The sequence below is a fragment of the Sapajus apella genome, unplaced genomic scaffold (assembly GCF_009761245.1).
Source record: "Sapajus apella isolate SASKATOON/1434 unplaced genomic scaffold, GSC_monkey_1.0 scaffold91, whole genome shotgun sequence".
Lineage (NCBI taxonomy): Eukaryota > Metazoa > Chordata > Mammalia > Primates > Cebidae > Sapajus > Sapajus apella.
Genome location: NW_022437031.1, coordinates 5,743,587 through 5,759,897, shown reverse-complemented (window position 1 = coordinate 5,759,897; position 16,311 = coordinate 5,743,587). Strand labels below are relative to the sequence as shown.

General features: G+C 54.4%; 1 protein-coding gene across 1 annotated transcript in view; it reads right to left on the bottom strand.

Moving 5' to 3' along the window:
• Nucleotides 1-1,111: 1,111 nt before the first annotated feature.
• STARD8 (StAR related lipid transfer domain containing 8) overlaps nucleotides 1,112-16,311 on the bottom strand; it is a 76,712-nt gene continuing 61,512 nt past the window's right edge. The window contains 14 exon segments of the mRNA XM_032255834.1: nucleotides 1,112-2,574; nucleotides 2,757-2,933; nucleotides 3,035-3,198; nucleotides 3,200-3,253; nucleotides 4,188-4,412; nucleotides 4,666-4,780; nucleotides 5,080-5,290; nucleotides 5,663-5,861; nucleotides 6,357-6,516; nucleotides 7,381-7,554; nucleotides 7,996-9,395; nucleotides 10,164-10,227; nucleotides 11,198-11,279; nucleotides 13,622-13,693. Of these exon segments, the coding sequence (XP_032111725.1) occupies nucleotides 2,457-2,574; nucleotides 2,757-2,933; nucleotides 3,035-3,198; nucleotides 3,200-3,253; nucleotides 4,188-4,412; nucleotides 4,666-4,780; nucleotides 5,080-5,290; nucleotides 5,663-5,861; nucleotides 6,357-6,516; nucleotides 7,381-7,554; nucleotides 7,996-9,395; nucleotides 10,164-10,227; nucleotides 11,198-11,279; nucleotides 13,622-13,693 (3,215 nt within the window). The 3' untranslated portion in view covers nucleotides 1,112-2,456.

Genomic DNA, 16,311 nt, shown 5'->3' with positions numbered 1-16,311 from the left:
ACCCTACCACCAGCCTCCTTCCAAGACAAGGTGGCCGGTGCTTGGGCCAGAAGGCCCTGATGCCTTCCTCAAGAACTACTAGCCAGAGCATCACACTGGTATCCCTTAAGCCCAGCACCACCAGAGTGATCTCCCAGCCCATACTCACACACGAGGGGCCTGCACTTAGTTTTCTCAAATACAAGGGGTCGACTGGGTCCCCTGCTCTACCTCACTCCCTTCCAGGGCCAGACAAGACCCCCAGGTGGCAACAGTGATGAAAAGCCAAGGTATATAGGGACAACTAAATCCAAGAGTGAATGGAAGGAGGTGACAGAGCAGCCAGGCATGGGCAGGCACCCCACTGTTCAGGCCAGATAGGAGTGCAGACTTGGGTGGTGCGACCTGAACACTTACAGAGCCAGGTGGCAAGGCATGACTGGCTTTTTTTGACCCATGAGGAGGCTGGGGTACCCAGAGAGCAGGGCTTGCCTTCCCAGTCTACTGACAGCCCTTCAGGGATGCAAACGTCCAAAACCTGGACTTTCTCTCTAGCTGCTCTTCGGAGCCTGGGAATTTTAGGGCCACACAACATGGCAGAGGAAAGCCCCTTCCTTTGGGGAAATCAAGATGAGAGGGTCTCTCTAGCCTCCTGGGCTTTGGGGTCAATAGAGCCAGACCAGAGTCTCCCTTAAAGCACTCAGACCTCTTAGGTTGGCTTAGGAGTGGCACAGGGCCCCCTAAGCCTCCTGGGCTGGGACTTCACTCTTCATTCGTGCCATTTAGAAGGGGAAGGAATGGGCACCTAGCCAGGCTTCTCTCTCCCTAGGATGCCTGAGGTCATGCTTGTGGCCAGGTCATGAGATGCGGTTTGCAGCTTCTGCCCAAGTTCTGGCTAACTCAGCCACTCCCTGCACCCCCCAACCATGCCTGGCGGAAAATCCCTCTCCAGAGAAGAGCCGAGGCCCTCCCCATTCCTCCTGTGGGCTCACCCAAGTCCTGCTCCCAGTAAGCTGAAACTCAGCAGAGGGTGAGGTGAATGCTCAATGCTCTGAGCCCTAACACTGAAGCCTCAGTTGCAACCTCCATCCCCATTCCCCAGCCCATTGTCAGCAAAAAGACAGCCACACAGTTAAAGTGCATCTCTGGTAATGCTTTATTGATTTGAGGGATCCTGCTGCACCTGGCTCCCTCCATCTCCATTCTCATCTGAAGTGCCCCTCAGGCCTTCCAGACCATTACCCCCACCCAGAGATTATATTTCATGAGAATCGATATATGTGTGTGTCTGTGCAAATGCATGTGTATATATATGTGTGTATATGTATCTATATAAACACATATATATATATTAGCTGTACAGTATTTACAGGTACAAATAAAATAGGCTTGAAAATTACAGAGGTGGTTGGGATCCAACACTATTTCAGTTTGCTCGGCAGACAGAAAAATAAAGCACCAGTGGCCTTTGAATTTCCATGTGAGCAAAGAGGGCTGGCCGGCAGGAGAGAACAGGTTTAGCTTAAGCTCCAGCTGGCTATGATACGCCTTCCATCTGGCTGGCCCAGGGGCCAGGTCTCTGCTTGAGAAAGGGGCTGTTATATTAGCCCATTACCATAGGCAAAAGGGACAAGGACATAAACCCTTGTCTCTTAACTACGCTCTGCTTTTGCTTGGCCTGGGCAGTGGCTGTGTGTGGCCAAAGGCTACAGAGGACCCCATGGGGTGGCAGATAAAGCGTGAAATCCAAGTCAGTGAAAACTGGTTTCATTGGCATCTTGAGACTTGAGAAAGGAAGGTTCTCCACCCTCACATCCCAATCTATGCCAAGTCATCATGTCGTGTATTAGGGGCCCATCAGTGCCCACCCTCAACTCAGCCTCATAAAATTCAGCATCGTATTTACACAAATGAAACAGCTCGTGGTGATTGGGGCTGCCCTGTGCTCCACCTCTGTGCCCATTCACTCCAGTCCAATTCCTCTAAAGAAGCCACTTCAGGGCCAAGGTTGGCCCTGAAGGCAGGACCAGAACCTCCTGCCCCATCTCAAAATCACCCTTGCAGCAAACAAGACGTCTTGGCCTCTCAGTCTGGTAGAGACCTGGAATCACACACTGCTGATGACTTCTTTGTCCCTACAGGCGGGGAGCTGTGGCAGCTTCAGGCCAAGTGGTGGCCTTACGGGCAGGTAGCAGGTGGCAGAAGTCTTCTTGCTACTCATTCAATTGTCTTCTCTTTTTTGGAGAGTAGAATACGGGCGTGGGGGTGAAGGGGGAGTGGAGTTGCCTAAATTCTCTTTTTCTCCCCTCTATGTGCAGAGGAGCTTTAGGAAAGAGGGCAGGACAGGCAGCTGGAGCCACCGGGGCCTGGCTCTGCTCCTGGCACAGCACCCAGGGGGCTGCTCTGTTCTTGGTTCCCCCTCACTCCCTTGGTGCCCGGGGGGCCTCGGTGGTGCCACCCTGGGACCAGCCCAAGGCTCACAGCTTTGTCTCAGGCCCTGCTGCCTGCAGGGTGGGGAAGGAGTCCCGGATCTTTGCCACTTCCATGGCACACAGGTGCCCAAATACTTTGTTGTACCAGTCAGGAGAACGGCCCCTAAGGAAGTAGAAGAAAACAGGCATGAGCAATGGGTTTTTCCCTGGAGCCCTCACCAGGGAGAAGGAAGAAAGGACTTGTCCCCAGCCTCAGGGATCAATAGCATGAGGCAGAGAGTAGGGGCAGAGGCAGGGGAGGGGTCAGGGCCAAGAAGACTGAGCAGGCCATCCCAGGCCCGGTACCTGAGGTCCGCGCGGCAGATGTGTGTGAGCCGAGAGCGGCCCAGACCACAAGGCTCCATGAGGTACTGGGACGTGAGCATGAGGGCCCGCACACCCGACTCTGGCACTGGTTGCTCAGGATCCAGGGACTGGGAGACAAGCAAGCAACCCCCACGTGGCAGGTCGGAGCGCCACATCCTGTCAGAGAAGGGACACATAGGCTCAGATTCTTAGTGCTGGTTTCCACCCCACTTCCCCGGCCCCCCAAGCACAATGAAGTGGCAGCTGCGGCCCCTCACCGAAGCACCACGAAGTCACGGCAAGGATGGGGTGCCATGCTGTCGGTGACATAGTGGTACAGCTCCACACCCGGCATCAGGGCTTCCAGCACCTGGGCCCGCAGCAGGTCCTCATCCCAGAGGGCCCGCTCCCGGAGAACACGATGCAGCACCACAGCTGGGGGGGGCTGCCACCTCTGTGGACACCTTCCATAGCCGCAGGGGGTGCCCGTCTGGTGCCTGTGAGCCACAGGAGTGGGGATGGGGGCAGCTGTCAGGGCTGGGGAACTCTGACTCTATCCCTAAGTCCAGGCCTCAAACTGCAGGGCCTGAGGCTCGATAGGGTAGGCTGCAGAGCTCCTCTGCTAACCCTGGCCAGGCTGAGAGTGCCCCCATGCTCCCTGCCCTCTCTCCCTCTCTCTTTTCTGGATGTCTGCTTTTCAGCCTGTTAGACATCATAAAGAGATGATAGGACACACATTCTCAGAGGCCTCTCAGGCCCTACTGTGATGGGCATAGTGCTTGGAAGTGCAGGAAGATGGTGATGATTATCAAGGAGCTCGCCATCTAGCACATGTACTACATAAGCTGCCCCGTACGGTGCCTTTTGTATGTGCCAGGCACTCACCCTGATCCTACATGGGAGGTTTTGTTATGACACTTTTTACACAGGACACTTCAGGCTTGCAATCTTACTCAGAATCCACATCCAAGAAAGAGCATGGCCAGTGCCCAGAGGGGAACAGAGAGAAATCCCCTCCATCCGACACTAAATGGAGGAGTAACACATTCGTTGTTGGTTTGGGACATGTAATGCTTGGGGTCAGGGCAGTCCAGGCAGCAGGACCACACAAAGGTGCAAATGCAAGGATTCGGCTGGACTGCAGGGCAGGGCGAGATGGGAGTTGAGGTTATCAAAGCAGCGTCGTGTCTGGAACGGGGCTTTTGGAGGGTCATTCTGGCAGGTGGTTCCTGAGAGAGCTCCCTTGGTCTCATTTGGTTCTTGATTCCTTAAAGCACTTTCTCGGCTCTCTGACATTCTCCAAGGATCAGGCCGAGGCACTGCGAGACCAGGAGGACAGCTCCTGGGCTCCCTCCTTTGGGTTTCCAGACTCCCCTTGCCTGTACCATGCTCTCCCAGACCCATAGCAGCCACTCGTGGTGTGGTACTCACCTTCTTGCAAGCCACCTCCGTGTGCTGGGGCCCTGGCATGCTCATCCAGCCCTTGAAGCGCTCAGCAGCATCACGCAGCAGGTCCTGGACGCTCTCCTCCATGTAGAGGCTCAGGCTCACCCCTGCAGCTTGGGCCTGACGCAGCTCAGCCAGGGCTGGTCCGGGAGGGCTGAGCTCAGCTGCACTGTAGGAGCTGCACAGCTGCAGCACCATATCCTGGGGCACCTGAGAGTGCACACACACACTGGGCTGCAGCTTCAGAGAGCAGGAGACCCCATGGGGTCTGTCAGGTTCACTTTAAAGGCAGTGGAGAGGTGCAGCTACCACAGCAAGGTAAATGAGAAACCTTGTGGGGGAAGAGTATGAGCTTGAGAGGTATGTGTCAAATTGGGTCCTATCCCTGACTTGGGGCACCAAGGTCAGACTTGATGGTTCTCTCAGGTCTCGTAAGTAGGTGCCATGACCTGGGGTTACTCACCTGGAAAAGTTTCTTGCAGTCACTGATCATGTGCGACAGGCCCTGGGTGGCTGCCATGTTCTCACTCAGGTCCCTAGGGCCAGGCCTACCAACCAGGCTGCGTTTGCTCTTGATCCTAGATGGGCAGGAGGTGGTAAGAGGAGAGATGGCACAAGGGCTCAAGACAAGATGGCCAACACGGTGCCTTCCAGCTGCCAGGAAGCAACTTTGTCAAACCCGGCCACAAAACAACCTGTTGCCTTTTGGAAGGCCCTGCTCCACAGCATCCCACCAGCCCAGAGCCCCTGAGGAGTCAGGCTCGCTCCTTGTGGTGAGGCTGAGACATAGCACCGTCAGCCATCAAAGGCCAAAAGTCCAATGGGGCCCGAAGTGTCTGGACCCAGCCCGGCCCTGACATGCCCTGACCCACTTCACCTGGGAGAGGGGCTATCCTTCTTAGAGACGTTGAGGTGGAAGATGGAGGGTGCCAGGCACACTGCCAGGTTGCCTGCTGTCATCTGGTTTTCCTTGGCAGAGGCAATGTCACTTAAGAAGTAGAGCAGGGTCTGTAGCACCTCTCGGTTCTCATCGGGGAGCAGCAAGGTGGCAGCTTGTGCTGCTGCCAGCCACTGATCCTTGGGGAGCACTGTGAAGAAGCAATAGAAAAAGAGCTTTCCTTGCTTCCCCAGAGGCCTTAGCAGCAAGCAGTGAGAGGGAAGGAAAAAGGTCAGTTCTATAAGGCCTTTGGGTGCCTGATCTAGCTCTATTACTAATGTACAGTGTAAACTTAGGTAGTTCCCCTTTCTTCCCTCAGGGCCTCAGTCTACCCTTCTATATAATGGGTTTGGGAGCAGAATGGTCTCTCTCCAAGGGCCTTTCCAACTCCAGATAGTAACTGTTCCAGTCAGCTCACAGGTCCAGCTACATCTGCCTGCACCAGGCTTATCTTCCACAAGGCCTGGGATTCAGGGAGGTTGAGAATGGGGCAGGTTATTGGGGGTATGAGTGGGTGACTCACGCTGGTAGATCTGCAGGAAAGTGGTGGTGAGCTTGCTGGTGAAGATGGGCTCAGGCAGGTCCCGGAAATACTGCTTCAGCAGGTCAGCCACGTCGTAGGCCGACTGGCCCTCATAGCAGACATTGTCAGGCGAGGTCTCATTCATTTGGCGCAGGTTCTGGATCCTGGACTTAACCCCGGACTTGCGGAAGATGCCCACCTGGTCCATGCAGGGGAGGGAGGGAGGCAGGCATGTATGAGTAGGAGGGAGACTGTGAGGCCAGTCCTGGACGGAGTGTCGGGAGCGTAGGCCACCCCAGACTTCAAAGCCCATCAGGCTTCCTGAGGCACAGGGTAGGGAGACAAATGGCAAAACCAAATACAAGGATTTTTACAGCTTCAGGGCCAAAGAGAAAGATGCTTTTGTGGAGACGAGTAGGAAAAGGTAGGTCAAGGCTAACTCAGGCTCCCAGAAGACCGGGACTACAAAGCCTGGGCCAGGAAGAAGGGAACACAGAGCTGGGCCTCGGAGTAGAAAGGAGCTTCATCCTTTCTGGGCCTTCCTGAGAACAACAAAGGCCTCTGGTGGACCAGCCCAAGTGAGGGGGAAGGCCAGAGCAGTTCTCCTCCCCAGCTCCTCAGCCTTCCATCCAATGCTCATCACCACCCCACCCCCGCACCATCTCCCCCCACAGACTGCCCCAAGAGGGCTCACTTGGTCCAGGCACTGGCTGCGCAAATAACGCATGGCTTGCTGAATGCTCTGTGGCAGCGGCTGGCCCGTGCGCTGCAGGTGGATGAGGGGTGGCACTCCAAATATGTGCTGTCCCCGGTAGTCTGGGGTCTTGTTCCTCCTCATGAACTTGGGCATTGACCTGTTTGGGAGAATGGCAAGTGATCAGAGAGGGGGAACACAGTTTGGAGACTCTGCCTGCAGTCTCGAAGGATCAGGTGGGGTGAGGAGGGTAAGGCACACACCACAGCCCCAGAGTCAACACTCACTGAGCGCCTGCTTTGGGCCCAGCCCTAAGGAGTCACAGAGGAACACAGAGAGCTCTCAGTCTGACCAAGGAGATTACTGTGTCAATAGGCAGTGACAACTCATGTGGCCAGTAGGAGGCCAAGAACTTAGGCGAAGCCCCATTGAGGGAGGGGAACTGTACCTAGCGGGTTAGGGAAGGCTTCAGAGAGGATGTGGTAACTCAGCAAGCTCTTGAGGGATAGGAAGGCATTGTCCCAGAGGAGAAATGGGGAAAAGGCATTCCAGGCAGAGAGCACATCAGGAACAAAGGCAAAGAGGCAGGAAAAAGAGCATAGCACGTTCACGGAAGGATGACTGGTCCCACTGATCTGTAAGGTGGGGCTGCTTAGGAGTCGTGGGTTAAAGAGCCAGAAGGATGGAGCAGGACCAGAACAGGAAGGAGTCATGGTGGAAGGGAATCTGGACAATGGGGAGCCAGAGAAAGGTGTTTATCTGGAGAGTGACAACCGAGCTGCATTTTAGGACAATCTCACTAGTTACAGCATGGAGGTTGGGATGGAGAAGATACAGCTAGAGGACCTCAGGCCCTCTGCCCTATATTCAGCCTCACCTAGCCCCTCCAGCCTTCCGGCATATCACCCCACTCCCCTGGCCTGTGGGCTCTACCTGCCTGCACCCACCTTCTGGGCTGATCCTGCCTGGGACTGTGGACCTAAATCAGCAGCTCCCCACTCTCCATGACCCAGGAGCCACTCACCAGACCCAGCCCTGTTTGTGGGGCACAGTGTACTTCTCCATGAAGGCAGTGAGCCGCAGCAGCGAGCCCTTGTGCAGGAGGTTGATCTGGCCTGCAAACTGCCGGTTGATCTCCAGCGACTCCGAGTTAAGGCTGGGCCGATGGGAGTTCTGGAAGCTATGCCAACGGAGCTTCCTGGTGGGGGGTGGGGGGCAGGGGTGAGATGGGTGGAGAAGCCCAGAGGAGCAGGTTTGGCTAAACCTTAGAAAAGGTTGTGTGTTCTTCTGGTCCCCATTTTTCTCCCCAAAGAAAAAATGCAGGGAGCTGGGAACACTTTCAGCACTGCTGCTGAGGCCCCAGGGTAGAAAACGCTTGGTCCTCCCTCACTTTGCAGAGGAGGAAGCTGAGGTCCAAAGAGGAGACAGATCATCATTTTCTCAAGGCCACAGCAGGGGCAGGTTCTGGACCGAACTTTCTGGATTCCCAAGTCCTGTACTCTCTCTCCTGAGCTGGCTACGAGGGGATAATGCAGCCCCCAGGCCCTTGGCCCTGGGCCTCATGACTAAGAAATCAGCTTCAGAGACGGAGAGAGAACAGGAGCCCCTACCCCCGCCCCATCCCAACGCAAACTCTCACCTGCAGGGTCTGGTAAGTGAGGCCCCAACACCTGAATCCCGCCGTTCACGTGGCATTGATGCCTGGAGTCCTGCCAGGGGCCCTGCAGCCTCCGCCTCATTCATGGAGTTCCCACTACTGTCGAGTTCGCTGGAGGAGGCCACAGTGTCAGAAATGGAGTGTCCTTCTTCCACAGACAGGCTAGAAGCAGAGGTGGGTTCCCCGCCTGAATGTGCCTCCTGCTCACTGTCCCGAGCCGGGGCCGGGGCCTCAGCCTCTTCCTGTGCCAATGGCTCAGCTTCTGCCGGAGCCTGAGCCGGAGCCAGGACTGCTGGTTGGACTTCAGCCTGCGCCCAGGCTGGGAACTCTTTGTGGGCTGGAACCTCCATCTGGCCCAGACCCTCAGCTTGGCCTCTGACCTCAACTGTGGCTATTTCTATTGATGAAGTGGCCTGCTCCTCTTCCTCATCTCCAGGCCCCAGGTCTGGGTACATGGCCTGAGACCACAGCTCTACTCGTTGCTGTAGCCCCCACACGTGCTGGAGGATGTCATCTAGGTGAGCATAGCTGCCTCCACTCTCCCCATCATCTTCATCTTCAGCCTCGATCCCAACCAGTACAGGCTCAGCTGGGTACAGCTCAGGCAAGTTGTCATACGTGCTGGCATGGCTGCCCGTTGAGCCACAGGAGCCCCGGCGCCCCTCACAGCCCCAGCGCCTACCTGGCTGCCAGTCTGCCAGGCGGTGTCCGTCCTCAGGACACAGGCTTTCGATGGACAGGGAGCGAGGGAATGTTCCTGGTTTGTGGTCCCCCGGCACATGCACCAGGCAATCACCTCGGTGTGTCCGCTGAGGATGACGGAACGAGGCCACAGGCCAGGCCTCCCAGGCCTTCCGAGTGTCGGCACAACTGCCACCGGCTGAGGTGGCAGCCCGGTTCTTGGGCCTGTAAAATCCGGCCGAGAGGAAGCTACGGCAACTGCGGAAAGATGAGGCTTTGGAGGCCTTCTCTGAGGTGGCTGGACTCCGCTCAGGCTCTGCTTGCCGGCTGCCACTCTTTTCCTTCCGCCTCAGAGACTCAAGGTGCTTGAGGAAGCTACGGTTACGATGGCGCTTCTTGGCTTTGTCCTGGGGACCCTCCTGGCCCTGGGTGGGGCTGAGGAGGGACCGATCACTCGGGGTGGGGGCACGGCCTGGCAAGGGCAAGTCTGCTGGCTCGGGCGGTAGACTCACGGTGATGACTGGCAGAGAGGTGGCGCTAAGCTCAGTGAGGACACTCTCACAGCTTGAGGCCACTGGCAGCCCAGGGCTCGGTGGGGCCAACAGATGAGAGGACCCCACAGGAGACCAGCACTTACTTTTCTGTTGGAAGGCCCAGTGGCTACTGATGGTACACTGCTCTTCCTCTTCCGAGTCTTCATTCTGGGAAAGGCATGGCAGGGTCAGGTCAGAGAAGCCCAGGCCACAAGTCCTTGATTGTACTTCACTCTCTGCTTCCAAACTCCTGGGGGAGTATGAGGTGAAGGGCCCTGCTTTCTGGTTGAGAACATGGCCTAGGTAGGGGGAGCTAGCTCTGGGAGTGTCAGAGGAAGCCAGGAGTCACAGACAGAGCCCAGATGTATGGTAACGGTAATGCTCAACTAATTAATCTAACCCCCCTTCCAATTTTACAGATAGGGAAACAAACCTACAAACCAGGAGCCACTCGCCCAAGATCAATGACATGCATTAAGTCAGTGACAGATCTTCACAAGCTCTAGGCTGTAGTCTTGGATTAGAATCACAGAACACAGAGCTGGAGGGAATTTGAGATGTTCTAGTTCATCTCCTTCTTTGCAAAATGGAGAAACTGAGGCTCAAAAGGGAAGAGGTTTCCCTGAGGTCACTCAGCAACCAGTGGCAGAGCTGAGATCAGGCCCCACGGGCCTCCTGTCTCACAGCCCAGGGCTTCGGTAACTTGCCTGCCCCACGTGACTACAGGCCTCTGTAGCCCCCGAAAAAAAAAGCAAGGAAGTTCGTTCCCAGGAAAGAATGGGGTCATAGATCTCCTCCATCTCTACCGCTAGCTGGGGAAAGGCACTGCTCTGGACATCTCAGACTCCTGGGATACTGGAGCTAGTTTTACAAATGGTTTACATGTGCCCTGAGTTTCCTTATGGTACCACAGACCCCACGCTTGCCATGACTCACCTGCTTGCTTTGGAAATGAACCTCCAATTTCATCGAGGCACAACTGTTCAAGGTCATTAGCCTCCTGCAACAAAACAGAAGTGTCCACCCAAGTGTCCCAATCCCCAAAGCCTGGCAGAGCCTAAGATGCGCCCACCACTTCCATGCCCAAGCCATCAAAACTTCTTGCAAGCTCCAGTGTTCATGAAGGTTTAAGCACCAGACACAATGCTGGGAAGATATGGCCTTTGCCCTCGAGGAGCTTACAAAGAGAGTGGAAATAAACCCTACAGAAATGGGACAGGTTCAAGTTCAGGACAGACAGAAGGCACAGCAGACAAACACAGAGAGACAAGCAACTTCCGTGAAGGAGGGATGCAGTCAGAGAAGGCTTCCTGAAGGACACAAATGGGATTTTGATGGTGAGAGAAACAGGGACTCTTATCCCAAGCTTACACAGGACCCTACAGGTACACAGTCAGCAAACAGACCAGTGTGGGCATGAGACCAGTGGCACTAAGGCTAATGAGCCTGCTTGCAAAGGGCTTTGGGTGGTATGCTAAAAAGTCTTTGCATTTTTATCTTTAGGCAGGGACAAATTTTAAGCAGAAAGAACAACCATTTGGAGCTTTGACAATGCTGACACTGGTGTATCTGGATGGATCTGGGAGTGGGGTGAAGGAAGGGGGAGAGGAGAGCTATCAAGACTAAAGCCGGTTAGGCTGAAGCCTTGTGATCAATCTAAGCAGAAGCCATGGTTTGGCCTCAAACAAGGGCCAAGCTCGTGTCAGTAGAAAGGGACTGAAGCAGAGGAATATTTGGGGGATATAACTTTAGGAGAAAAGAAACAAGGCCAGATCTTGGCTTTCTAGCTGGAGTGACTGGGTGGGTAAGGGTGTCACAAACACGAAGAACAGAATAAACAATGTGACCGCAGAAGATGAGCTCTAAGCTGGGCTCCTCCTCTATTAGAGGGTACAAGGGATGTTTTTTCTCCAAAAGGAAGCCCCAAGCTGGGCCCTTGGCTTCCCAGGCTTGGCTCTCAGCCCACCTACCTACACAAGGCCCCCAAAGAGTCCTCGTCCAGAAAAACGTGGTTTTTCTTCACAGAGCCAATATCCAGGGGAAACGAACCTTCTGTATGGCAGAGAGAAGTAAAGATGAGTCCAGTGGTAGATCACAAACTCAGCCTCAACTGCCCTTGAGCTGGAAGGGAAAGGCCAAGAAGGAGGGGGAGCAGGAAGACAAGAGGCAAAGCAGAAGGAAAAAAGCCAGGAATAAAGAAGGGTGCCCCACGAGTTCAGGGGAAAGGTCAGAGAGAGGAGAGGCCTAGAAGGCTGAGCTGGACCCAAGAATCCCTCCAGTCAGTGAGGCAGGTCCATGGGGGTAGCAGGCCCAAGACCCTGGGTGGCTGCCGAGAGCCCAATATGGGCTCCCCCATTCCCCTTGAATCCTGGGCTGATCAGGCAGGGAAACTTCTCCTTGGCCCAAGGTGAACTTGGGGGAGTAGGGTGGGAGCAAGGACAGAAGGGACAGGATAGCCCAGTAGCCAAACAATACCTTGCATCCTCCTGTGGCCCACAGCAGTAGGAGCCCACTCCCTGGAACTTAGGGAGGGGAGAGGGGAAAGAAAGGAGTTGGAAAAATAGAAGAGAGAATCTGAGAAGTCTCACAGCTCTCTACCTTACTGGTGAAGCAAGCCCATTTGTTCTTTTACTCATTCAACTAATGAGTATCTAATTGAGCATCTACTTTGTGCCAGGCACTTGAGCAAATCATACAGCATACAACAGTGAACACAACAAAAATGCTTCCTGCATCCATGGATTTCCACTCTTAAAGGAAACAGATAAGCAACAGTACTTAAAACCAAGATGGTGTAGTTACAAATGTCATGGAAGACATCAGCCAGCGTGATAGTGTAAAGGGAGGCTGGTAGGGGTGGGGGCCGCTTGCAGAGAGGTGGTTAGCAGAGAGCTTTCGGAAGCAGTGACATCCGAGCTGAGTCCTGAAAGATAAGAAGCAACCAGCTGTGCAAGGAAGCTGCAAAGAGAGTTCCAGGCAGGGGGAACAGCAGCATCAAGACTCTGAAGAGGGAAAGAGTTTGGTGTGAGCAAGTGTAGGTAGAGAGGAGCCCTGTGAGCAAAGGTAGGAGAATCAACGGAAGTTGGAGAATTGCAGCCTGGCAGGCCAGAGCAGAGCATCTGGGTATATTTCATTCTGACTGTGCTGGGAGGTCATCGGAGGGTTTGGAGCAGGGGTGACAGTCAGACCTATGGCCAACAGGAGCCCTCCGGCTGCAGTGTAGAAATGAGAGTACAAGAGCACAGGAGGCTGGTGAACTAGCCCAGGTGAGCCACGACACTGGGTCACCCCAGACTGTGGCAGTGGAGAGAATAAGAAATGGACTGATTCAGGATACGTTCTGGAGGGAAAAAGGTCTTGCTGAGGGGTTAGAAATAGGAGATGGGGACAATGAGGAATTAAATTAAGGATGACTCCTAGGTATGGGGCTTGAGCAAGTGGGTAGATGGTGGTACCATCAGGAGTTGGTTTTTAGACCTGTTTAATCTGAGACGCCCGTCAGACATCTGAGTAGAGACTGAACTGGAAGCTGTGAATAGATGAATCTGGAGCTTGGGAATGAGGTCTGGACATTTGGAAGTCATCAGAATATGGATGGTACTTAGACAAAGATCTCATGAGAAAGAAATGTTGAGGGAAGACGGCCCTGGACAGAGCCCTGGGATATCCTGATCCTTGCGTATCAGTTAGAAGAAACAGAGTCAGCTAAGAAGACAGAACGACAGCCAGAGAGGCAGCCAGTAGAGAGGCGTGTTCCAGAAGCCAAAGGAAGGAGTGGCCAGCGGCACCGCATGCTGCTGAGAAATGGAGCAAGATGAGGACTGGGAAGTGGCCGCTGAATGTGACCACGTGGAGGTCACTGGTGAATTGACCAGGCAAGTTGACCAGGCGAAGTGGAGGTGAAGTCGGGGTGCAGCAGGGGTGTGGGAGGAAAAGGGGAAGGGAAGCAGCAAGTGTGAAGAACTCTAGAAAAACACAAAAATGAAGAGAAATGAAGAAAAACAGAGAAATGAGGCCATCATTGTGGGGCAAGTGAGGTCACGGCTGGGCCACCAGGGTGTACAACTCCACGCGGCATTCTTCACACCGTGTGTACCTATGTGGTGTCCTCAGGAGTGGTACCACATGGTCACCCTGGTTAAGACAAGGCACTTTAAAGTCATGGGCAACAGTAGAGTTGTGGCAGTGGTGAGAGCAATCCCACAGAGAGATGATGCAGGAGAGAAAGGTACAACTGCAGAAGCAAAGTCCCTGAAAAAAATCGGAGCAGGGCTAGGAGACACTGCTTGTGTGGAGTTAGAGAGAGACTCTGACTTGCCCCATTTAACAGAAGGAACACTGAGGGGTAAGGACAGTTTTGGAATGGAGGAGGGGGAACAACTGAGTGGCCTTACCTTCAAAAAGCTGCACATACTGAGGAAATCCCGTTGCTCGAAGCCACTCACATGCTCTTTTGGCCTCGGCTTCTAAAACAGAACAAGGGAAAGAAACAGGCAGGGAAATGGGGTTAGGAGGGTGCTGACGCCAGGGCCCTAGGTGTATGCTGCCCACTCCCAGTAAGCAGGCATGTCTCATTCTGGTGATCCAGCAATGGCAAGAGAAGGCAAGAGGGCCTGGCACGTTTGCTCCAGGTCATAGCCAGCTAGGAGGCCCTCTGCTCCCCAAGCCCTACTCTCTAGGCATCCTGGCCCCGGCTTTCTTCAGACTAATTTCTGCCTGTTCCAAACCCCTCACAGTCTCCCACCCTCTGCCCAGGAACCAGGATAATCTGGGGTCAAGGAGGCCTGCTGGGATAAGCCACAGCTGTGTCCTCCACCCCTGAGCCTTTCTGAGGAAGCCACCCCCTTCCACGGCCCTGGGTAGACCACCCTAGTTGAGGCAGGAAATAGGAATGTTCAGCCGTAACTATATTTCTTTCTCATCATCGGATCTAATGTTCTTCAGCACTTTGACAGCCAAATATCATTTCATACAAACGATAACCAGTGATGGCTTTGCTATCCCCATTTTACAGACATACAAACAGGCTCAGCCTATGGTCTCACAGTGGACAAAGCAGCAGTGCCAGGGTTGGAATTCCAGCTGAGTCGGACAGCAGCTCCCCCATGCCCATTCCAGTCCTTCCTCCTGAGGGAGCTTCCCAGTACTGCCCCAGCTCTCATGGCCTATTTGTGGCATAGTGCAGTGCTGAGTGTCATGAAGACAGTGCTGGCCTGTCAGGGTCTCGGGGGGCCATGGCTAGGTCAGCCTGTTGCCTCTGCTCTGGGAGTTCTGGCACAGAGCTGGGCACCCCTGCCAGCACCAACAGTGATGTGCAGCTGGACTGAAGCCACAGAGGAGGCACTCCTAGTCAGGGTAGACCGAATGCCAGCAGCAAAGCCCTGCCCCGGGCAGTTATTTGCTTCCCACCTAGGTGGTGCCAAGATGAGTGGGGCTGGGACCACGGGACCTGGTATCGCAGGGTTGGCGGGGGGAGTCAGCTGGCTTTAGCAGAGCTGATCTGGCCATGGAGTCCTGCCCCCAACACGTCCTCCACTTCCTTAGCACCTGTGGCCACAGTCTCGCCTGGCCTCCCTGACCAAAGGACTCTAAGGAGGCTGGTGAGGTTGTTCCAAGACAGGAAGAGCTCTCTCTTCCCAGTGCCCACTCACAAGGAAACCCAGGATGAAATCCTATCAGCTAGACAGATAAGATGAAGGATAAAACAGTATTTCAGACATGCTGGGTAAGTAGACGGGGAGGGAAGCGTGGGGGAAGTTAGAAGTCAGAAAAAGTAATGGGCTCCTTTAAAAGTCAAGGGTCACACACTGATGAGGATTTGAGGGGAAGAAGAGAGGGCTCTGCAGCTCCTGGAGCCCCTGCGGGTTTTGGGGGCAAACAGGGGCACAGGCAAGGATGACCACCTGTGCATTTCTGTGAGTGCATGCAACAGGTCAGTGCCCACCCCAGCATCTGTTTCTACATGTAGCTGTAGCCAAATTTGCTCATGCCTATGACTCAGTGAGGATCACTGTGGGACCGTGAACCTGAATATACCCACAGGGTCTGTGCATGCACCTACCTCTCTCTCTGCCTCTCTCTCTCGCTCTCTCGCTCTCTCACTCTCTGTCGTCTCCTTCTCTCCCTGTGTCTGTGTGTGCACACATGTATGTTTTATGTTACTGCAACTTCCTAACCTAAGATAGAGATCTAGGCAACGCCAGGACTTCTGAGGGGAGGCCTGGCAAGTGTCTGACAGAGCCCTGCTGGCAGTACCTCCACCTGTCTGGCAGGGGGCAATGCAAGCATGAAAAAGGATTCCGTGCTCCAGGCCAGGATCTGGGTAGTATGGGTGATGTAAGACCAGCCCAAAGGGACTGCACAGCTCAAGTAAGACCAGCCCGAAGGGAGCCTTTAAGGAACATGGTTCTGCTGCTAGGACAGCTGAGCTGGCTGTCACAGCCACTTCCCTGTCCCTGTTCCTGTCACACCCCTGGGATGAGACCCTTTCCCCATCTCAGCGCCCATCCTGACAGCCAGCTCTGATTTCCTGTTATTAGGACAAAAGGGAGGTGCCAGAAGATGGACCAGGTTAGGACTTCCAGAGAGGCGGGCACAGGAGCGGACAGTGGCCCCTAAAGGGTCACAAGTGTGGCCACCCGAGGAAGGGGAGCAAATCTCTAGGGTAGACCTGCATGCTAGGAACACATCCTTAAAATCCCACTGCAACCCTCAGTTACTCATGGCTACTGGAAAGGGAAGGAGAGATGCACTTCCCATCCCTGATGCTAGGCATTGGCCCTAGCTGGGGGTGGCAGAAAGGGACCACCTCACTCGCGTCAGGGCCGAGTTATTTCATGACTACCTACAGCCCTGTAGTCCCGTGCTGCTCAAAGTGTAGTCCCAGACTAGCAGCATCAATATCGCGCGGGAGCTTGTTAGAAATGCAGAATCCCAAGCCCCACACCCAGAATCAATACATTTAACAAGACCCTTAGGCAAACACACTAAAGTTTGAGAAGCCCTGGTCTAAATCACATTGCTCAGTGATTCTCACCCCTGAATGCACATGAGAATCAGCTAGGAAGTGTTTTTTAAAAACATA